Source organism: Tursiops truncatus, chromosome 13 (assembly GCF_011762595.2).
Source record: "Tursiops truncatus isolate mTurTru1 chromosome 13, mTurTru1.mat.Y, whole genome shotgun sequence".
Classification (NCBI taxonomy): domain Eukaryota; kingdom Metazoa; phylum Chordata; class Mammalia; order Artiodactyla; family Delphinidae; genus Tursiops; species Tursiops truncatus.
Genome location: NC_047046.1, coordinates 87,661,421 through 87,685,322, shown reverse-complemented (window position 1 = coordinate 87,685,322; position 23,902 = coordinate 87,661,421). Strand labels below are relative to the sequence as shown.

At 43.7% G+C, this 23,902-nt stretch overlaps 1 protein-coding gene across 15 annotated transcripts in view; it reads right to left on the bottom strand.

Moving 5' to 3' along the window:
• ATP9B (ATPase phospholipid transporting 9B (putative)) overlaps nt 1–23,902 on the bottom strand; it is a 216,509-nt gene that overhangs the window by 60,664 nt on the left and 131,943 nt on the right. For all 15 annotated transcript variants that reach the window (XR_012325486.1, XR_012325487.1, XR_012325488.1 and 12 more), the window contains one exon: nt 16,092–16,252. Coding sequence is in view for 10 of the 15 variants with exons in the window: in XM_033837856.2 (XP_033693747.1) it covers nt 16,092–16,252 (161 nt within the window). In the remaining 5 variants the exon portion in view is untranslated. The remainder of the gene's footprint in view (nt 1–16,091; nt 16,253–23,902) is intronic.

Here is a 23,902-nt window from a genome sequence, read left to right as displayed (position 1 = left end):
GATTGCAACTTAAAACAAATGGTGGTCCATCCTACCTTGGACAGTTTTGTTGCAATCCTGCCCGAAAGCACAGGACTAGAATAGAGACCTTCCAAGCCTGGAATTCTAAAGAGCCCCCTGTAAGGACACGCGCTAAGAACGTACCACTGCGGGGAGGGCTGCTTGCTAGCTGTTCCCAGAGCAGCTCTCTCTATATACCAGGTGTGTCAAAAATGTTCAGCTGTGTCTAATTTTTTTTACACAGAATATTTTTATTCACAAGATTTTTATTTCATTTGATTAAAAGAATGCACAGGCATGAAATGCAAACTATAAGTGTGGCAAAAAGAGTGAAATCTGGCGACGAAAACCAGGAAATCCAAGACATCCAGGGGGTGCACGTAGGCAGGCAGACACCCAGGGACGTGGAACAATACTGCACTGAAACGACAGCGGCTGGCACGGGGAAATGTGCCACGGCTCAAGCTAACGCTGAGACACCCCCAGGAGGAAGCCAGCACAGAAGCAGCCCATGAACCAGGAAGGGCTCCCAGGGTTTCGGCGAAAAGTAAGAACCACCAACAATGAGAGGCCCCTTAGCAACGGTGAAAACAGGGCCTAGATTTAGAGGTAAGAAAATTTCATTTGTTCAAGAGGCTAGAATTTGGAGAGCCAGTAAAGAAAATATCCAATCACAGTAAAGGAACCAAACACCTGGCGCAGGGGTGCGGGTGCCACTGTCCCTCAAGGCAGGACGCTGGGCGTGGGTGGCGGCCACTTTTACGGCAGGTAGGACACGAAAACGTGGGTGGGTGAGCGGCAGCCCTTCTGCACGCCTCCGAGGCAGGCTGGTGAAGCCCTTTAGTCAGCAAGGAGTCACTCAGCCCCAGACTATCACCAGGTAGAACAAGGACAGAGGAATTATACCTTTGTACATCACCAGCCGGGCCTCGTTCGTCCTCATTAACAATCAGACCTAAGACCACTCAGACAGGCTTCAAGTTCTACCGGGAACTCTGCACCTGACTTAATTCTACCAGGAAAGCAGCAGACAGGACGGACAAACTCCATGTGGTGAAGCTGCTCGTGTCCAACCCTGCGACCTGCCTATTAATAAACACACACTTGGAAGGCGATCTCCAGGAGTCAGTCAGCGAAGAAAGCCTGCAGGCGAGTCAGAGAAATTCAAATAAAAGAATCACAGTTCATTTGTCCATAACCTTCACATCTTACAGATTATAAGACCTGTACTCGTCAGAAAGAAAATCTCTAACTGACAGCGACACAGACCTTGTAAAACAGCCCCTCGCTAGCTCTCGGCTCTTCCGAACCCTGCTAGGAGGGTGAGGACACGGCCTGCGAAAGGTGATCTGCGGGGAGAGCACCGCAGTCCCCGGGCCTCCCCTGCCCCAGGGGCGCTGGTCCAGGATGTGCCATCGCCTGCACACAGCACCTGGCTTGTGTGAGCCCCAGGGGTCTCCCATCAGCTGTAGGGAGGCGCTCGGAGGGGTGGCCAGCCAGGAGGAAAGGCTGGCAAAGTACTGGGGAGCGTCCTGCCAACAGGCACTAAGTAGCAGCCGCCCAGGAAGAGTTCAGGGTGCTAGGAAGGTTGGAAGAAGAAAAAGAAGGATTTTACAGGATTTCTCTGGTGGTGTAGTGGTTAAGAATCTGCCTGCCAATGCAGGGGACATGAGTTCGAACCCTGGTCTGGGAAGATCCCACGTGTCGCAGAGCAACTAAGCCCATGCACCACAACTACTGAGCCTGTGCTCTAGAGCCCGCGAGCCACAACTACTGAGCCCATGAGCCACAACTACTGAAGCCCACAGGCCTAGAGCCTGTGCTCTGCAACAAGAGAAGCCACGGCAATGAGAAGCCTGTGCACCGCAACGAAGAGTAGCCCCCACTCGCTACAACTAGAGAAAGCCCGTGTGCAGCAATGAAGACCTAATGCAGCCAAAAATTAAATAAATAAATAAAAAATAAAATAAATAAATTTAAGGGAAAAAAGAAGGATTTTACAGGGACTTATCTGTGATTTGGGTGTGGTCATAAGACAGAGTCTCTAGGAGTCAGGGAATAAAGTGAGAGTCAGAGTCACTTGGTAACACGCAGGCCAGATGGCCAACGAACGAGCAGGAGCCTGGTGGGCACAGAGCAGGGGCAAGGCCTGGGTGGGGCATGTGACCCCTGTGAAGACGGCCCAGCTGGCTCCTTGAAGTCGGGAAGACAGGGCTCTTCTCTGTGTGCTGTGGTCTCCTTGCAGCTTTTGGTCGAATTGCTTTTGAAGACATCAGCCTGCCTCAGGGATCTCAAGGCAAGTGGGTTCCTATCTGCAGCCGGACGGGCCTTTCTCAAGAGCCTGCAGTCTGCACTGGGCATGGGGCTGAGCGGGAGCCAAAGGAGCATCTCTCAGGTTCCTCCAGGTCGTGCTCCTGAGATCCGGGCCAGAGAGGGTTTACTAATACAACCACTGCTGTACAGAACTGTAAGAATATAATACTTCATGAAATACTACATCACAAATCAATACCACTGGAATAGTTTAGGTTGACTACAAACCTAAATCCCCTCAAGGAATGTACAAAGCAGTAGTTACTAGTGAAAAAGGGAATGGAGATAACCTTCACGTTCAGAAAAATAAAGCAGAACTACTGCAGAACGCAAGTTCATGGTTTACAAGTGAAAAACTATTAAAAGGAAAAATACCTTCAACTAGGACAATAATACCATACAGGTAGGAAGTAGAGCTTAAGTTTACTCTGATTCACACGGTACATCTTGATCAAATGTTAGTACAGGGATTCCCTGGTGGCGCAATGGTCGAGAGTCCACCTGCCGATGCAGGGGACGCGGGTTCGTGCCCCGGTCCGGGAAGATCCCACATGCCGCGGAGCGGCTGGGCCCGTGAGCCATGGCCGCTGAGCCTGCGTGTCCGGAGCCTGTGCTCCGCCACGGGAGAGGCCACAACAGTGAGAGGCCCGCGTACCGCCAAAAAAAAAAAAAAAAAAAAAAAGTTAGTACAATAATTTGCTTTTTAATGCAAAAAATTTCTAGCTCAAACTTCAAACACCAAGTTGACAGAGTAATTATCATCACCATATTTAACTTACTTTTTAGTAATGTTCTAATTTAATGGAATTTAAAAACCCAGACCTCTATTCGACTAGTACTTTATAGTTACATGATTTGTGAACAAAAAAATATATGTTAAGCCTACTATTTTGAGTATTACAGTAACAGATTATAAGGTAATAGATACCATATATATATTTAAGCTAAATTGTGTTGCTAATTTACAACTGTGAAATTATCTAGAGACCTACTCCAAATAAGTGGAAAAGTCATTGCAATTTTAGATGGTCAGCTGAACCAGAGGCAGTTGTGACCTCTACTGTTATAAAGTAAGAAAAATGAAATAAAGCATCTTCATGGGCCAGGGTGCTCAGGGGAGCCACCGAGAGGAACGTGTGTGAACCCGCGTTACACTACAGAGAAAGCACGAGGTTAACTTTAGACATAAGATCATCCTAATGGTGGCATTGCCTTTTCCAAACAGTCTCATCTTACAGCCACAAAAGTGTCTGAGGAGGCAACCTGGACCCTGAATAGGTGAGGTGTACTTTGCTAAAACATGCAGTGCGACCCCACTGGCGCCCCATGAGGCCTGCTACATTTCAACTTAATTTGTTACAATTAAACCTGCAGCATTTATCAGAACCAGGTGAAACAGCCCCAGCTCACACCAGGCTCCGCAGGGAGTGAATCTACCTGAAATAATTCACACGCATTCCTCTGAAGTTAGACGTATGTTTGGATCCTAATCTGAGCAAAACAAAAGTCATTTAAATGACAAGTTTTATCTAAAGTAATCAAAACCTTTTCCTGTAAATTGTCATTTAAAGGAAAAAGCACAGATGCTATTTTATCTGAATTTCCCCCCCAAATTTTTCATTCTGTGATTCTTTAAAATTTTCTTGACACCACCGATGGCAAGGGATGGTTCCAAAATGTTTTCACTAGGTGAATTCACCCACGGCCATGCACTGGGAAGGTAATATCCTGTTACTGGTTTGAACCTTTCTCCCGGGCTTCAGACTGCACATTCTATTGCCTACAGGGTATCTGACCTTAGATTTACCACAAATACCTTTAAATGAATATATGCACGATGGAGCTAGTTTTCCCACTTCCTCCCCGTCCTGTGCCAAACAAAATAAGAGCAAATTTATTCTTGCTCAAGGAGGAGGAGACGCTTCTCCCACCAGTGAATGGTGTGATCTACCCGTCACCCAAGCCAGAAACTGGAAGTGATTCTAGGTTCCTTTTTCCAGATAGTCCACTCCTGTCACATCAACCCCCTAAAGTCCCCTGAAGCTGCCGCACTGGGGGGAAGCACGGCTTAATGGAATTTTACAGGAATGATGTTACATATGACTTGTATGGATTCCTAATTCCCAAATGTACTAGTTCCATGATCTGGGCTGATGACAGACTTGACCCTTCGGAGCCTTGGTAACAGCACCTGGAAAATGCCACGTGTCAGCAATAGCGCATCAAAGCGGGTGGCTGAGAGTCATGCTGGTGGAGCAGATGATCACTGGCCCTGAACAGCCAGAGAAGGTTTCACAGAAAAGGCAGAGCTGAAATGGAAAGCATGGGGGTGGGCAGCATGTGGGTGCCACCTAGGAAGGCAGGGGGTCAGCCAGGCTCCGGGGCTCAGAAGACATGGACGTTCCGCCACTGGCGGATCGGATATTCCCCCCAATAGGCTAACTGCCCCTGTGATTTGTATCCACTGCAACACACAAGAGGATAAACAAAATGTAGTCTTGGGTCCCAAGGAACAGAAAATCTAGTTAAGTATGGAAGGTAGTTGAAATTGGTAGAAGCAAAATTCTAAACCACATCATCAAGTTCTGGAGTGGGTGTGGGTGGACTGGGGATTCAAAATAAAGTAGTGTTTCAAAAAATAAATTGAGCCTCAGTGTTCAAGGTGGACGGAACCAAAGAAAGCCTGGAGGCCAGAGGCAAGTAAGGAGGTGGCACAGGCCGTGGGCTTGGTAAGCACGGGTCCTGCAGTTCTGAGACCGCGTCTCCCACGTCAGGAGGACGGGCACAAACCCAGAAGGTTCTTCAGGGAGAATCAGTCCATCTTCTCAGGTCCCACAACAACCAAATACTGATCAGAGGGTCAAATCTTGGGGTGAATGGAGACAGAGGAATTCAGGATTCTCCCAGCATTCACAGTGGTTTCAGGCCGCATGCGGGGCGGGGGGGCGGGGGGGGCTTGCCGGGCTGTATGTGCACGCGTGCATGTAAAACATCTGTGTAGCAACAGTACAAATACACACAGCAGAAGTGAGGCCAAATAGTCTGTGTCAATTACGTGAAAGGGTAAATATTCCTATTAAAAATAGCACGTCTCTCAGTTTCTAAACAAATAAATCAATATACTAATTACAAGCAATTTAACAGATACACCTTAAAATGTCTCCAAAAGTCAAAGGATGAAGGAATAGCAAAAGGAAACAGGGCAAACACGCCAGATCCAGCAGAATCTTAATAACGAAGCTGATGGAGGGAAAGGCGGGGGCAGAAAGTCAGGAGCCTCCCCGGCTGCAGAAGCTCAGCTCAGCTCGGCTCTCGTCCCAAAGGGAACACTGCCCACGGCGAACCCACGCAGCGGGGCCCCGGGGCTGGCAGGAGGTGGCCCCGCGCTCTCGGAGACTGCCATGCCCAGCCAGTGCGTACGGCCACGCCCGTGCTGGGCCTGGACAGTCCACACTGCATGCAGGCAAGCAGTGGCACCGGGAGGCTGGTGCCCCTCTCGGGAGTTTTCCTCAACGGGTTGGAGAGAAGTACTCGCTTTTCACGAGTGTAATTAAGAAGGCAGAACATGAGCCCGAGGCCTCCAATGCCATCTGTGTAGCCAGGTGAGGAGGGTGCTGGCCAGAGGGAAGCAGAGTCCACAGGCGCGGCAAGAGCCCGAGGGCACGTCGGGCTCCCTGTTCCAGCCACACCCAGACAGCAGCGGCTGTCCTTCCCCAGGGGCTGTTCGGCACGTCGGTTATCCCCCTTTGCCTTACACTCACATCATCTAAAAACTGCATCAGTAGCTCTTTCATGACGAAACACCATAGTCTAGTTAAAAGGCAAATGAGGTAGTAAATGTATTTGATAAGACGAAAGAGGTACTCAGCATTCTATTAAAAGCCAACACCAATTGATACAAGAAGCTGAAATGTAAGAAGAGCCAGAACAAAGGCACCAAGAGCAGAGTCACGCGCCTGGCGCGCTGCTTTATACACAACTTCGCCCCATGGAAAAACAGGTGAGAACGCTTGAGGTGCAGAGGCTGGGAGACCTGCCCGCGGCCAGAGCTGTCATGGCATCAACGCAAGAAAGCAGACTCACACCCCCTGATTCAAGAGCCTGCAGTCTGCCTCTAAGACAGATACTCACTCTCCTAGATCAAGGGTGCTTTTTAATGACTTCTAACTTCGAAATAGTTTAGATTCACAAGAAGTGGCAAACAGGACAGAGTCCCGTGTGCTCTTCACTTGCTTCCCCTGAAGGTAACATGTTGCACGACCACTGCATGTTACCCAAACACAGACCTGATGCGACAATACGGTTAACTCAAATGCAGACTTGATCCAAGCTCTGCCAGCTTTACACGCACTCTCTGCTCTGTGTCCCACGGAGAGATTCCCATCACCACCCTGTCCACCCATCTCTCCCAGGACACAGACGTTTCCATCATAGCAAGGATCCTCCTACCCCTACCCCTCGAGTCACACCTGTCCCAGCCCTACCCATGGCAACCAGTGATGTATTCTCCACCATTACACTTTGTAACTTCAAGAATGTTATGTCCAAGTTATATGGATCAACAGTTTATTCCTTTTTATTGATGGATAGCATTCATTGTATAGAATACTATACAAGCCTTCATTTCCCAGGTTTTCTATGATATAGTTGTATTTTGTTGTTAAAAGAAAGCTTGGTGCATTCTCAAGAATAAGGTTTATCATATTTGAGACCTCAAAATTTTAGGTTGGGAAGTACTGCCATGGAAGTTAATCAAATTTGTATAACTTCCTTTACACAAATATTGCAGGGAATTCCCTAGTGGTCCAGTGGTTAGGACTTGGCGCTTTCACTGCCGTGGCCTGGGTTCAATCCCTGGGTGGGGAACTAAGATCCCACAAGCTGCACAGCACAGTCAAAAAAAAAGAAAAATTGCAAAACAGTTCTGTGACCTAGGGTAACGCGAGGTATTTTATTTGAACCAATGTTCCCACTGAAAACAATAAGAAATACTGTATAATTTTTTTTTTAATTCTTAAAAGAAATAAAGAACTGAGTAGATAGCGAGAAATTTCTGGACTAAATCCAAATCAGCTACCAGAGAGGTCAGGGACGACCATACAATCTCCTTTGCCCTGAGAGCACACGCCCTCCCCAGGAGTTTGGACTTGCTCTTCCATAGTCCACCTGTGCAAGGAGCAAAAGTAAAGACCAGGAACATCAAAAGGTGGAGGTCCAACAAGAGGGCCTCCTTCCCATGACGTGGGGGGCCATGAAGGGCTAACTCTCAAACTTAGAGAGAACCTGGACCAAGGCACCTACACGTGGAGATGGAGCCAGGCTCACGTTTCCTGAATAATTCAGTAACTGTGAACCTTGAACTTGGATGAAGATGTTCCAAGACAGGCAGTACCTCCAAGTACACAGTTCAGAAGCAGGGTATTTGTGTTGGAAAAACATATTTTCATCTTTTATTTCAAATGATTCCTATAGTTAGCTTTTTAAATATAATTGCAAACAAACAAAACCCAAATAAACCACAGCACAACACAACAGCAAACACCACACAGTACCCAAACAACATACCATGAACAAGAGCCACGAGGAAAAAATACAAGAGAACAAAACTGCGAAAGGCATCAGATATTACACGTGACAGACACAAACTATAAAACACCTGGATACACAAGAACAATTAGAAGAATACTTGCATGGAATAGGCAAATATAAAAATGAAATAGTCAATGTGATATAGAAACTGAATAAAATTTTTAGAACTAAAAAAATACCAATAACTGAAATTAAGAAACTGATTGGTTTAATAGCTGATTAGACACAGCCAAAGATGAAATTAGTGACTTGAAAGACAGGGCACTAGGAATACTATTTATTAATAGAATAAAGCACGGAGACAAAAAGGTGGGAAATACAAAAGTAAAAACAGGAGAAACAAAGGGTACAGTGTGGATATCTAACCAACCTTGAAAGAGAGGTGACAAAATAGGGCAAAGGCAGTATTTAAAAAGACAAACTAAGAATTTTCTTGGATGAATGAAAGAAACCTATCTACAGATTCTAGAATAAACATTCATCTAGATATTATATCAGAGAGCAGGACAACAACAACAGAGAGAAAATCTGAAAGAGGCTGGAAGGGTCACAGGGGAGTAAGACTTAAATGACAGCTAGTAGACAGTAGCCATGGAAGCCAAAAGAGAGTAAAATAATCATGACAACTTAGAAATCTGTACACAGGTGAAACTATTTTTCAAGAAGAAAAGCCAAGCAAAAATCTAGAGAGTTCCCAACAAAGACCAGCACTAAACAAAAACTAAAAAAATAAATTTCTGACAGAAGAAAAATTATTCTACGTGGAAGGTGTGAAATGCAACAAGAAAAACAAAACATGGATAAACCAAAATTAAGAGGGAATCTGTAGGAACTTCCCAGGCAGTCCAGTGGTTAAGACTCTGCGCTCCCCATGCAGGGGTTCCAGGTTTGGTCCCTGGTTGGGGAACCGGATCCCACATGCATGCTGCAAACTGGGTGTCTGCATGCTGCAACTAAGAAGTCTGCATGTCGCAACTAAAGATCTCTCATGCCGCAACGAAGATCCTGAGTGCCACAACTAAGACCCAGAACAACCAAAATAAATAAATAAATATTTTTTTTTAAAAGAGGGAATGTGTAAAACAGTAATATTGGGCTTCCCTGGTGGCACAGTGGTTGAGAGTCTGCCTGCCAATGCAGGGGACACAGGTTCGAGCCCTGGTCTGGGAGGATCCCACATGCCGCTGAGCAACTGGGCCCGTGAGCCACAACTACTGGGCCTGCGCATCTGGAGCCTGTGCTCCGCAATGAGAGGTCGTGACAGTGAGAGGCCCGTGCACCGCGATGAAGAGTGGCCCCCGCTCGCCACAACTGGAGAAAGCCCTTGCACAGAAACGAAGACCCAAACACAGCCATAAATAATAAATAATTAAAAAAAACAGTAATATCTTGGAGTTTAAGAATAACTACAATTAGAATAAATGACAAAAATGGATTAAGTCAGAAGGGGTAAATGGAGTTAAACACTTCTAAGGTGACATGCAAAGGAAATGATTACCTTTAGACTTTGAGAAATTAAGAATGTTTTTAATTTCTAGAATACTAAAAGAACAGAAACTGCTTAGAAAACTTACAAACTACTAGAAAAAAGTGGAATTATAAAAAATAATAAATAAAATGGTAAGAAAGTAGAAAAATATAGAATAGTTAAGTCACATTAAAAGCACAATATAAAATGATAGATTTAAACTAAAAATATAACAGTATTACAATAATTGTGTATGCACTAAATAGTCAAAAATTATGGGAGTAGATAAAAATTAAACTTTATGCTATTTACAAGAGACACATATAAATATAATTACACAGAAAAGTTGAAAGTACAAAGATGGAAAAAGACATGCCAAGCAAATTAAAGCCAGCTGGCATTACTGTATTAACATAAAACAAAGTAGAATTTAATGCAAAAAGCTTTAGCGGAGATAAAGAAAGTCCCTTTGTAATGAGAAAATGCCTAATTCAGAAGAAATATATAGCAATTTAAATTTGTATACAAGAGGGAGGGGATATGGGGATATATGTATACATATAGCTAATCCACTTTGTTATACAGCAGAAACTAACACAACACTGTAAAGCAACTATGCTCTAATAAAGATGTTAAAAAAATTTGTATATAGTCAATGCCAAAGTCACAAAATATATGATACCAAAAACAGACAGAATTCCAAGGAAAAACAGACAGAATTCCAAGGCAAAACAGATGAATTCACAATACTGATCAGAGATTTAAACACAATCCTCAGTAGCTGTTAGAAAAGAAAGAACAAAATCAAGCAGGGGTACACAGAAACTGAAAAACAAGATGAACAATCTTGACCTAACGGACATATAAAACACTGCAGCCAACAATTCAGATTCCATGTTCTTTTCAAGCACACAGAGAATGTTTACAAAAACCAACTAAATATCAGGCCCTATAACTAGTCTCAACATATTTCATAGGTCTGAAATAATGAATGCTATGTTTTCTGACAACTATGCAATTAAGTCAAATATGAACAAAGACATACTTAGAAAAGTCAAATATGGTTGTAAACTAAGAAATAACTTTGTAATAACTATGGGTCAAAGAAGAAATCACAGTGGAGATTTAAAAATATTCTGTAGTTGACAATAACGAAAACACTATACATATGAAAACTTTTAGTATGCAGCCAAAGTAGTACTTACAGAGAAATTTATAGCCTCAACTGCATATATTCAAAAAGGGGAAAAACCGTGAAAACTAGTGAATTAAGCATCTATCTGAAGAAGTAAGAATAATAGAAACCAAAGGTAGAAGGAAAGAAATAAGGTAAGGTAACATTAATAAAATAGAAAAATATTATATAGCATAGAAAATCAATAAACTCAACCTTAAGACTGCTAAAGTTGACAAACCACTGGAAGACTAATCAAGAAAAAAAAGAGAAAGGGCAGAAATAAGTATCAAGAATGAAGAAGATCAATATCACAGATCCTACATATAAGAAGAGATAACAAGAAAACACTATTAACAAAATTTAATTTAAAAACTTTGAGGGCTTCCCTGGTGGCGCAGTGGTTAAGAATATGCCTGCCAATGCAGGGGTCACAGGTTCGAGCCCTGGTCCCAGAAGATCCCACATACCGTGGAGCAACTAAGCCCATGCCTGCAACTACTGAGCCTGCACTCTACAGCCCACATGCCACAACTACTGAGCCACGTGCCACAACTACTGAAGCCCATGCACCTAGAGATCATGCTCCACAACAAGAGAAGCCACCACAATGAGAAGCCCTTGCACCACAAGGAAGAGTAGCCCCTACTCACCACAACTAGAGAAAGCCCGCAGCAACAAAGACCCAACGCAGCCAAAAAAATAATAAATTAAATTTTTTTAAAAATTTGAATATTTAGGTACAGTTGACATACTTCCTTAAAACCGTAACTTTTCCAAAACTGACTCAAGAGGAAATTAAAAGCCTGAAAGCAGCTTTTCTAACTCTTTAAAGTTAACTGTTTAAACTATAACTAGTTCAGAAATATAGTTAAACTAGTAAAGAAATCAACTCTGTCAAACATCTTTCCACAACAAGAAGTTCAGGCTGACATGGCCTCCTTGATGTAAATATGTCCAAGGGATAAATAATTACAATTTTAAACAAAAATATTTTAGAGAAGACTCATCAATATAGTTTATGAGAATAGCATAATCTTGATACTAAACACCAAAAGAATGATGTAAGAAGGAAAGTTATGTCAATCTCACTCACGTAAACCAATGCAAAAATTTCACAAAAATTACAAGCAAATGGAACCTAGTAATACATGAAGGTGTATTATACCATGACCAAGTTGTGTTTTTCCCCCAAAAGAATACAAGGTAGGTATAGCATTAGAGCTCCACAGCCCTCTGCCTGACCCATGCCAGCTCTGGTCTCTGAGTTATTCTTCCTTTTTCAAAACGCAGCACATGTTTACAGCTAGGAAGCTCTATCAGTCCATTTTCAGCCTGCAGAATTTGGGATTCTGACAGGCTTCTGATCTTGTCTTGTCTCTGTTCCTTCCAGTCCAAGCTGGCAGTGTTACTGCTGGTGTAATATTCTCAAAATCTCTGTGGGGCTCTCGTGTGTGTCATGGGGGTCCACACGTCCACACAAAAGGCTCCTCCACAGGTCTTTGCTGGACAACCCCATCTATTCCTCACTTCTGCTGAGATGGCTAAGTGGGTCCATGAGTACCACACCTAATCTGTTCAGCAAAAGGCTGTCCAGTCACATCCTTGGACTTCTCTCCTGTGCATGCTTTCCAAATGCTGAATCTTCTAATATTAGCATCTTCTGCAACCTGGATGGGCTAAAAATTTCCCAAGCCATCAATACCTAAATATCATTCCTAGGTCTAAGTAAGGTTGAAAGAACTCTTTTCCCCAAGCATGCTTCCTGGAAAATGAGGCCTTACTGAAAATATCTGGTAGGTTAGCTCAAACTTGTAAAATGTCGCAGAAAGGGCACCTGATTTGTAAATAACTTGACAAAAACCTCCTAAGAATCTTCCTTCAACAAAACTTCAGGAAAGTTAATTCCAACTTTGGAAGCGAATTTTGTACCTGTGTAGATAACGTTTTCGACACTCCCTTCTTGGTGTACTGACCGAGCAGGGCTCTGAGCAGGGCACCAGGCGCTGCCCCGGGCACGTGGTGGAATGTGCGTGTGGGCATTTCCCTGGCAAGCCTCCTGCACACCCGCTGATCCGACCGCCCAACCTACAGAACATGAGAGGAAAACTGCCTCCCAAGCCACACAAGCTCTCATCGACATCAGCGTTTACAGAAACACACCCTATTGGCAAGAGGTTCTCAAGTGTTGCTCGGAAGGAACGCGCTGTCGCCTCGGGGAACACCATCGTGCTTGTACTGCCCACATCCGCCTCACGTGGGTAAACCCTTCCTGACCCAGCACTGGCAAGACGGTTGTTTCTGATCCGCTAGACTTATGCAGCATTTTAACGCGTATGCGCAAAGAACATAATCATTAGAGACATGTAACTGCAAGTTGCTGGCCTGAGGGAATCTGACGTGCCCCGTAAAGTGTTCTGATCGTTTGCTTTGTGCTGTCAGTGACACAACGAACTACGGAACATACATTCATTTTAGAGTTACAGGAGTTACGTCTTGTACTATTTTCCTTGACAGACAAAGTAAACTGGATCAGGTGACTCAAACATCTTTAATTCTGTAGAGAATTTCTATGAAACAGCTTTTCTTCCTTAAGCTGGAAAAGCCTTTTAAGAGTGTTAGGTCAGACAGATGTAGAGAACGAACCTATGGACACCAAGGGGGGAAGTGACGGGGGGTGGTGGTGGTGGTGTGATGAACTGGGCGATTGGGATTGACATGTAGACACTGATGTGTATAAAGTTGCTGACTAATAAGAACCTGCTGTACAAAAAAATAAATAAAATAAAATTCAAAAAAAAAGTATTAGGTCAGTAGAAGAAAAAGCACTTTACTTTTCAGAATTGTGTATTTTGCAAAACAAAAAAAAATTTTAATCTATTCTTTATTAAATGCAGAAGCGTATTTAGTAAATACTAAAAGTATCGCTACTCATAGTTTAATGGAAACTTTGCAATGGGAAAACAAACTTGGTTGAGTCAAATGTAAGCCTTAGGCCCCTAAATCAGTGCCCTCTATACTTTTTATGTTTTATGGTTTTCATCTCTCTGCTAAATCTGTATAATTGCATCCTCAGACTGTGAAAAACAAGGAAAAGTATCGTGCTGAAGTAGGCATGAGATATTATGAAGCTAAACAGAGGTACAGTCATAATTCTGTCTAGTAAGTCTCTCCAAGCTTGACCGAACATGTTACCCTAAATAGAAAATTGTTGATGGAAAAACTAGAACAAGCCAGATTTGCAGAAAGCCTTGTACCTTTCTCATTTTGTAATCAGACTTTTTTTTTTTGGCCACACCATGCAGCACGTGGGATCTGAGTTCCCTGACCAGGGATTGAACCTGTGCCCCCTGCAGTGGAAGCGCAGAGTATTAACCACTGGACTGCCAGGGAAGTCCCATATAATCAGACTTTTTAAAAGGATATACAAAGCACGCACTCCGATGTTCACTACAGCACTATTTACAATAGCCAGGACATGGAAGCAATCTAAACGTCCATCGACAGATGAATGGATAAAGAAGATGTGGCACATATATACAATGGAATACTACTCAGGCATAAAAAGGAACGGAATAGTGCCATTTGCAGAGATGTGGATGGACCTAGAGATTGGCATACAGAGTGAAGTAAGTCAGAAAGAGAAAAACAAATATTGTATAATATCACTTATATGTGGAATCTAGAAAAATGGTACAGACAAACTTACTTGCAAAGCAGAAGTAGAGACACAGATGTAAAGAACAAACTTAAGGTTACCAAGGGCGAAGTGGAGGTGGGATGAACTGGGAGATTGGGATTGACATATATACACTATTGATACTATGTATAAAACAGATAACTAATGAGAACCTGCTGTATAGCACAGGAAACTCTTAAAAAAAAAAGGATATACATACTGACATTGTCAGTTTACTGAAGAAAGAAGTTAAAGAGAATTAAAAAAAATAAAGAGAATAAATAAAGAGAATTAAAAAAAATATTAAAAAAATAAAAGTTGAATATTGTTCAATGGTTTCTATCAGTTAAAGACAGAAGTGCCCCAGAAACAAGAAGGAAGAGAGTTCTCACCTGGCCTTTCGCATCACACAACACAAACAGTAGTGAAGTGACAGCACATAACATTTCAGAACTGATACAAGCAACAGAAACGAAGAAAAACAAGATTAATGAAAGCAAAGGAGAAAACCCTGGGAATTCCCAAGAAAAGAAGATGTGCTGAAGAGATATGGGAATAGGAGCTGTCTGTTGGCAGCTGCAGAAGGACATGCGGGAAGGACTGGGTTAACAGCTAAGATGGGCAGTGCTGACCCTGAGACTCAGTCCCAGGAGGCCGGCTGAGCTGGCACTGGGTGGGGCTCGCAGTGGGGTTCACATGGGGCTGCGGGGTTCACACCAGGGTAAGTGGAGTTCACACCACGGGGCAATGAGATTCACACCAGGGTCAGTGGGGTTCACACCAGCGGGCAGTGGGCTTCACACCAGCGGGCAGTGGGGTTCACACCAGCGGGCAGTGGGGTTCACACCAGCGGGCAGTGGGGTTCACACCAGTGGGCAGTGGGGTTCACACCAGGGTCAGTGGGGTTCACACCAGCAGGCAGTGGGGTTCACACCAGGGTCAGTGGGGTTCACACCAGGGTCAGTGGGCTTCACACCAGCGGGCAGTGGGATTCACACCAGGGTCAGTGGAGTTCACACCAGGGTCAGTGGGCTTCATACCAGGGTCAGTGGGCTTCACACCAGGCAGTGGGGTTCACATCAGGGTCAGTGGAGTTCACACCAGGGTCAGTGGGGTTCACACCAGCGGGCAGTGGGATTCACACCAGGGTCAGTGGAGTTCACACCAGGGTCAGTGGGCTTCATACCAGGGTCAGTGGGCTTCACACCAGGCAGTGGGGTTCACATCAGGGTCAGTGGAGTTCACACCAGGGTCAGTGGGGTTCACACCAGGCAGTGGGGTTCACATCAGGGTCAGTGGAGTTCACACCAGGCAGTGGGGTTCACAGCAGGGTCAATGGGGTTCACACCAGCGGGCAGTGGGTTTCACACCAGCGGGCAGTGGGGTTCACACCAGGGTCAGTGGGGTTCACACCAGGGTCAGTAGGGTTCACACCAGGGTCAGTGGGGTTCACACCAGCGGGCAGTGGGATTCACACCAGGGTCAGTGGAGTTCACACCAGGGTCAGTGGGCTTCACACCAGGGTCAGTGGAGTTCACACCAGGGTCAGTGGGGTTCACACCAGGCATTGGGGTTCACAGCAGGGTCAATGGGGTTCACACCAGGGTCAGTGGGGTTCACACCAGGCAGTGGGGTTCACACCACGGTCAGTGGGGTTCACACCAGGGTCAGTGGGGTTCACAGCAGGGTCAGTGGGGTTCACACCAGGCAGTGGGGTTCACAGCAGGGTCAATGGGGTTCACAGCAAGGTCAATGGCGTTCCCTCTTTCGTTCTAGGTGGATCATTTCTTTCACACTGAGAACAATACATTCAATAACATCATATTCAGTGAAACCAGACATCTGTTTTTCTTCATTCTTAAACCCACCTTATGGGAATGATGTAGGAGAAGAGCAGGAGAAAGCGGAAGAGACTGCGGTACCAGGGACCTGAGAATCCCTGCAAGGTCACCATGACAACCGAGAGGGCAACCAACGCCAAAAACAGCGCTTTGGTCAGCTGATTGAGCTCAAGGTCCAGCAAACCAACCTGAAAGAAAATGGAGAGTTAGGACAGAACCACATTCTTAAATCTTCTTTTGTACTAGCTTTCATTATACTGAAATACAAAAATGTACTAACTTTACATTTTCTTCTGAAAACTTCTCCTGACATTCACACTTCTTTCTGAAAAGCCTTTTAGAGATTTAGGGAGAATTTCTGAAAGTGACCCATGGTCCCCAGAGCATTTCCAGAAAGAGTCTACTGAGAAAACACAAGTCTTGAGTATCCAACCACAAAAAACTCAGATCCTTTCTCTAGATAATGAGGTTACGACCAGCAAGTGGACAAAAGGGGATGCGGGGCGAGAGCCGCACGGACGGCCCGGCAGCCCGGCCAGCTCTCCGGGAGCACACGCGCCTTTTCCTCTGCACGTGCCACGTCAGGGGATCACTTAGGATTTTCTTCAGAGCAGGACAGTATGTCTGTCATCTCTCTCTGCCAAGAGCCTCCCTGAAAAGAACTTCTCTTAATTAAGAAGGAAAGCAACAGGGGGAGTGGTTAGCCTGCAATGACAGCTTGTTAATTCGCGGAGGTCCTGTACTTTAGGTCCTCCCGGTAAGGCACACACACTCCAGTTCATCCTGTGGGTCATTTGCCAGCTGAGCAAAACGTGAGGGAGAATTATGTCAATAAGAATTAGTTCCTTTTTTGTGTGCGTCCTGTGTGGGATCTTGGGGACAGTAAGAACGAGATACGCAGACACCATCCATTCTACAAGTGAAGAGAACACAGCTCTTCTGAAGCATGCAGCTTCAATTTCAAGCCCAGCACCTCCACCAAGTCCTGCTCCGTGCTTAGTGTCATTGCTGAAAGACTACCGGGCAATGCAGCGTGGGGGGCAGAGAGAGGAGCGGGGAGGGCGGTGCCAGGCTTTGTAGAAGGGCTTTAGAGCCACAAAGAGGACAAGTGACGCCGTACGGCAGTTAAGATCCCTCAAGACTCTGTGTTTAGGCTAGTCTGGCTCTGCCACCTGGCTGCACAACCTTGGGCAAGCTGAGCATCAGCTTTCCCATCTGTAAAATGGGCTGTAACATGTCTTCCTGACAGGACCCGGGGGGAAAGAGAGGACGCACAGCACAGGGAGCACAGCTTCTGGTAGAGAGCAAGCCTGCATGCATGCTACTACTATTGTCATTACTATTATCATTGTTATTATTATTATTAAAAACCTGGATTTGAGTCTCTGCTTACTAACTGTGTGACCCTGGGGGATGTTCTTACACTCTTTAAGCCTCACTCTCCTCCTCTGTAAACTGCTGTTACCCATCTCCTAACAGAGGTGCCTGGAGAAGCCCAAACAATGTGGCAAAGCTCACTGTCACTACTGGTCACCCTCAGGCCAGGGCACAGCAGGTGCTGAACAGAACTGCTTATATGTAATTTATATGACACTAGCAGAAGACTGAATCCTATCAGGTTATCCATCTGCCATCTGAGTTTCTTCTGAATCTGGTACAAATTTTGAAAAAGAGAAATTAAAAAAGAAAACATGATTACCAAAACTATACTATTATTCTCAAATTTAAAACTTCTAGAATTACTAACCTACTTAATACCAGTTTATTTTGGAATGCCTTTTGAATACCATGTCTTTGGCCAATGAAAAGCTAGCCTTTCCACACTTCACTGCTTAGTTTATATCTGCTTTCGATTAGGGTTTGCCACAAAGGCTCATGAGAACGTTAGCACCTGTAGTTACAAAGAAAGCACAGAACTTTGTCAGAAAACCCAGTGAAGTGCAGCAGTGAAGAAAATTCACTCATTATACAAGCAAGTTTAAATACCTACTACATTTTCTGCTGAACTCTATGGTTATGAAAAATGAGTCAACTATGAGATTCTACCCTTCAAGAAACAGCCCATCTAGTAGGAAGTATAAGGCGAACACCAGTAATACACCCTATAGAAGAGAAATCTCTAACCAAGCTTATGGGGGAAGTCACTTCTTAGAGCTGCCCGTCATCACTGCTGTTGGCTGACACCTAACGGCCTTTAGAGGCTCCAGAAACCACGGGAATGACAACAGGGACCCAGAAGCTACACCGCTGAAAGTCTGTCTAGCACACTCGCCCTACCTCCACACCAATCCCAACACTACAGGGTCTGCGCAGTGGTCTGGGAGCCACGGGTCCCCACCTGCAAGGGCCCTGGAGGTGGGAGCGGGGCCAGGGCGAGGCGGCTCTGCAGCGTCTGCGCCTCCAAGCCACCACCCACAGAGGTCCCGCCCCTCCAGGCCCCACCCCACCACAAGGCCCCACCCCCACTAAGTCCCTCCCCTCACCAGGCCCCTCCTCTCCACAGCCACCACCCCAGCAGGCCCCGCCCCTTCGCCTGGGACCCGCGGCCTCCTCTGGTCGCGCGCACTCTTCAGACTCGGAACCCCAGAGACTTTAGGCAAGTCCTAGAGATGCGCTGTCTCCTGTGCGCAGCTTATGCGCAGATGAGACCCTTCCCGGCCAGGCCGGCCGTGTCTGCAGGGCTCTGCGGGCAGGGCTCTGCGGGAAGCGCCCTGCCGCCCTAGCAGTCACTTCCAGCGCAGTGACCAGGCGAGTGGGCAATGGGGCCAGCCGGTCCGGGCTCGCCACCTCTGGGCCGGGACGAGCAGCGGGAAGGACCGCGCCGACGGTTCTGGAAGCTTCCCCGGTGGAGCGGGACTGGGCTCCGTGAGAGCGGCGGCCAGGGCCATGGCGCCTGATTTATCAACTCCATTTAAAAACCGGCAGAACCAGGACAAATACGTTGCAATTTCCGCTACTTCAACTACTATATAGTTTATGCTTGAATTATTGAGAAAAATAGGGTTTTGGATTAAAATGAAGAAAAATTAAGCCAGGGAAGTAGAGCATGTTTCAAAGCCCGGGCCCTCTGCGGTGACAAAGACGGCCTAAGTTCCAAGCCTCGCGGAGGGTCAGATGAAGTCATTACTCATTCAGTCAGGGAAAAAAGACTCAATTACCTCAACGTAAAGATGCTATCAATGAATGCAAAGTGCATATTTTACTCTATTCATCCAAATCCCATTAAAAAGTGAAAGGAATGATTTAATCTGGCCTTCCAGAGTTGGCCTTTTTTGTAATAAAATAAAGAATCACTGTCTTGCAAAATGCATAACCACTGCCTCACACTTTCCCCTGCATCATGGCAGTGAAGGACTGTAAGAGCTGGGACAAAACAGTCAGGAATGAGGACAAAGTTTCCTTTGAAAAAATGACCCATATAGGATGGAAACATGACAAGCAGCCCACTGCACACTGATATTCAGCTAATTCAAAGTATTAATACCTTTCTAATTGACGAGGACACATGTGCTCAACTGCCTGACTAGTGACTATAACTGAATGTCGTCTTCACCAACCCCTTCTGATTTAAAGGACGAATGAAAGGTTTAGCAGAGAAAACACAGCTTCTCAGTAATGGGCTGTTCCCTGCTTTCTTTCAGGAGCCTTTCCTGAACTATGATTATTCTTCCTCGAACATAATTGCAACTGAGCTATAGTATATAGTATGATCTTTTTTTGGGTGGGGGTGGGGGTGGGGGGGTGGTCAATTCTAACAAAGCACAGTGAGAAGAAAAGAGATACTTCAACTATTTTTTTAAAGGTCACTTTCAATTTTATACTCATTTCACTAGAACACCCTTAAAAGTTTCTTCAACTTGTCTAAAATGCAATCTGGACTCAAAAACTATTCAATATGAAAGCTAGTTAACTTTAAAGCTACAAATTCTATAAAGAAGGTGGTAGCCTGAGTTTTGATGTGAAACTCTTCTTTCTTTCAAAAATTTCCTAGAACATCTGAACAGGCCAGAGAGCTTTTACTATGATTTCAAGACCTTTTTACCCCTAAGGTATATTATTAATCAGTTGAAGTAATTATGACTGTATAAGAAAAGGTAAGTACACTAGGAAGTAATTTTCAACATTTTTGTAATTTCCTATATTAGTAAAGCAAATTTTCTTCCACTTGTCATAATATTTGTTTGATTTGAAACAACTGTGATAACAAAATTAAATACGCTACTGGAAATTTTAATCTCCAAGGGAAAATCTGTGCATAATGTCTAAGATGCCACAATGGCTCTGGGAAGGGGCTGCTCTGGGATAATGAACACAATAATTGCCTGTATAATCTAAAACGCTACTAATGGCAACGATCACAGATCCACTTAGCTCCTCTTTAATTTATGTACCAAGTTTTAAACAGCTAATGGTTCTCAGTAAAATAATGGTTTATACCAACAATGAAGGGTAAATACAGTATCCTCCTGCTTAATCAAGAAAAGATCAGTCAGGTTTTATAAGGCACCCATGGACGAAGGAGACCCCACCTTATCTCAGTAACACAATGCGTTTCCAGCCCATCTCAAAGTCCCCCTAAGTCCCCAAGAAATCAATGTAGGAGCCTCGTGTTATAAAAACTTAGTAGCAGAGAAAACAAAAGGCATAAAAGGAAGCACTGCCAACTGCTCCTCACGTGATGTTACCCCTGGATCAATGTTATGTGAACATCCAAGTACTGTAACCTTGCTTCTAAAACTCACATTTCCTTACTTGCTACGTGAAAGTATTTTAGTATAGCAAAACCATAAGATGCAAAATGTGAAAAAGCCAATTTAAACTCTTGCAGAAAGCTAAATATCATTTTAATTTGTCCTATATTTTCCCTGTAAATATATCTCAATTTGAAAAACAAACGCCTCCAATCTACTAGCAAATGCACTCACGACGACTCTACACAGACAGAGAGACAGCTTCACACGTGAGAGACTACTTAGGGGAAACTATAACATTACCGTTAACGTTGTTTATCTTTTAGCAGCAAAACTATTCTCGGATCAGCCCATCAGCCCCACATCATTCAGAATTTGGATTGTGACTACAAAATTGACATAGGGCTACTGCTTTAACCTAGTTGAAATTCCTATAAAAAAACACATTTCTTGGGGCTTCCCTGGTGGCGCAGTGGTTGGGAATCTGCCTGCCAATGCAAGGGATGCGGGTTCGAGCCCTGGTCTGGGAAGATCCCACATGCCGCGGAGCAACTGGGCCCATGAGCCACAATTACTGAGCCTGCGCGTCTGGAGCCTGTGCTCCTCAACAAGAGAGGCCACGATAGTGAGAGGCCCGCGCACCGCGATGAAGAGTGGCCCCCGCTTGCCACAACTAGAGAAAGCCCTCGCACAGAAACAAAGACCCAACACAGCCATAAATAAATAAATTAATTAATAAAAAAAAAATGTCAGGTGCTGTGCTATTTAAAAAAATAATAAAAAATTAAAAAACACATTTCTTTTAAATATCTTTGAAACAAATCGGTCCTATATTTTCTACTTTTAGTAGAATCTTAAAAATAAGAAAAAAATAAGTACATACCTTCAATTCAAATAATTGAAACTCTTACACTAAATCTAACTCCTAAATCTTACAGCGATAACTTTTTTCCAGTTTGGAGTTTAAATTAAAAGTATTAGTTGTTTTTTTTTTAAGTGATGCGAGGTAGCCCTTTTTTTCTTATTCTCCAGTTTATTTATTCATTCATCTTTGGATATGAACGCCTCAGTCCTAAGTGTCTGTCCTGCACGCAGGCGCCACCCACCCATAGACAACTCGGCTATTATCATTTACTGCCCCAGTGATCTGCGAAATAAGAAGCACTTCTTTTAGCCGTTCTAGTCTATTGGCTCAATAATCTGTGCTTTAAAAGCTCCCTAAGTAAGTATCAGCACGATAATTCTTAATGTTATATCACCTTAATTTTTAAAAGTCAAAATCTATATTTACACAATAAACATTTAAAAGTCTATTCTGAAAGAATATTTCATATTCTACATTTTTACCTGCAAATAAATTTTGCGTGACTATTCTATATTCAGCATTTACGGTTTCTTCCTTGCTTACCAAATAGTTATCACATAAGATATTTTTTTTCTTGAATATTTAACATTTAAAAATAAAATGGGGGGACTTCCCTGGCGGTCCAGTGGGTAATATTTCGCCTTCCCATGCAGGGGTGCGTGTTTGATGCCCTGCTGAGGAGCTAAGATCCCACATACCTTGTGGCCAAAACACCAAAACATAAAAGCAGAAGCAATATTGTAATAAATTCAATAAAGACTTTGAAAATGGTCCACATCAAAAAAAATCAAAAAAAAGAAAAGAAAATGTGGTTATTACATTTTTTAGATAAACAAAAAAAGTCTTAATGCAAAGCTCAGCTCCTCAGCAAGGAAGTACAGCCTCTTTCCATGTTAATGTGAGAAACTCAGGAGAGGGGGGACCCAGTGCAAGCCCTCACCTAGTTTACACAACCTTGGTACCGATCAGCTCCGTGTTTAGGACAATGCACGTTGTCAGATCACTCTGTCCGCTAGACACGATAAACATGTTGTTAAGGGTGAAATTATTCCTAAAATCTACAAACATATTACTTGCTGAGTTTGAAGGGGGCTTCATGAGTGCAGAATGTGGCTGTCTTCTCAAGCCGTCAACCTACCAGATCATTTGAGAAATTTCAATAGTGGCTTGAGCATTTGCTATAACACATATCCACGTAACATTTTATAGTCATCAAAAATGCCAGAAAATAGCACACTATCTATGGACATATGGACACACACATATACACACGTCAGGTCTGGTTTTGCAAAATGCAGACTTACTTTTATATTCATGCAGGACAATTTGGTCAAGGCTGTTACTGTCTGACAGCCTCTGTCACAGTAGAGCCTTTATTAAGGCGTAACCAGTATATTAAAAAGTCATCAAATTTAAAGCAATATAGTGACTTTAAGTGGTTAGTTTAATTTTGTGTTTCTAATAATTACTATAAACTATTTCAAATAGGCTCAACTTGAGACACATCGAAGCCATGTTTAAAACAAAGATGAGGGTGCACAAATATGCAAAACGGTCTGGAAACCGTTGGAAGTTTAATTTGTACTCTATGCACACAAGCTACATGAAAATACAGCACCGAATATTTCAAAGAGACCATAATTTTCTAATGTACAGTAGTTCCAGCCTTATTTTACAACAGTCCACACAGGTTATTTAAAAACCAGGGATGCAAGGAGACTACACCACACAAACCACTATCAGCCCAACACTATGCTGAATATGATTTGTGTGCACTGCTGTCATGTTTCCTGTTGATATTCCGTTGTTGCTTTTATAAAAACATTTCTCTTAGCTGGGGAAAGCAAAAGCGAAGGTGCAGTATGTTGCGGATTCGCCAGCAGAGGGCGCTCAAGATTGCTGCTTTTTTTGTTTTTCGAATGCTGAAAGCCTGCTTTTGATAAAAGCAGAACTTCGATCTTCGATCAGCCAATTCAGTATATATAATACATGTTGTCTTAGTTTTATTAACAACAAAAAAAGTTACCATAAATATCTATGTTGTCATGAAGAATCCAAGACAGAATTTACAGACTTTAACATGATGAATTAATTATATTGAAGGAAATTTCCCAAATAAAAATCTACTATCAAATAAGGATATTTGATATTTGTCATATTTAAAGATATGACAACCAAAATACTGTAGGTAATCGGTACAGTAGTATAGTGCTATGGCTTTTCTGTTTTTAAAGATTTAGATCTACAAACTAAATCAATAAAGCTGTAACAACAACTTACAT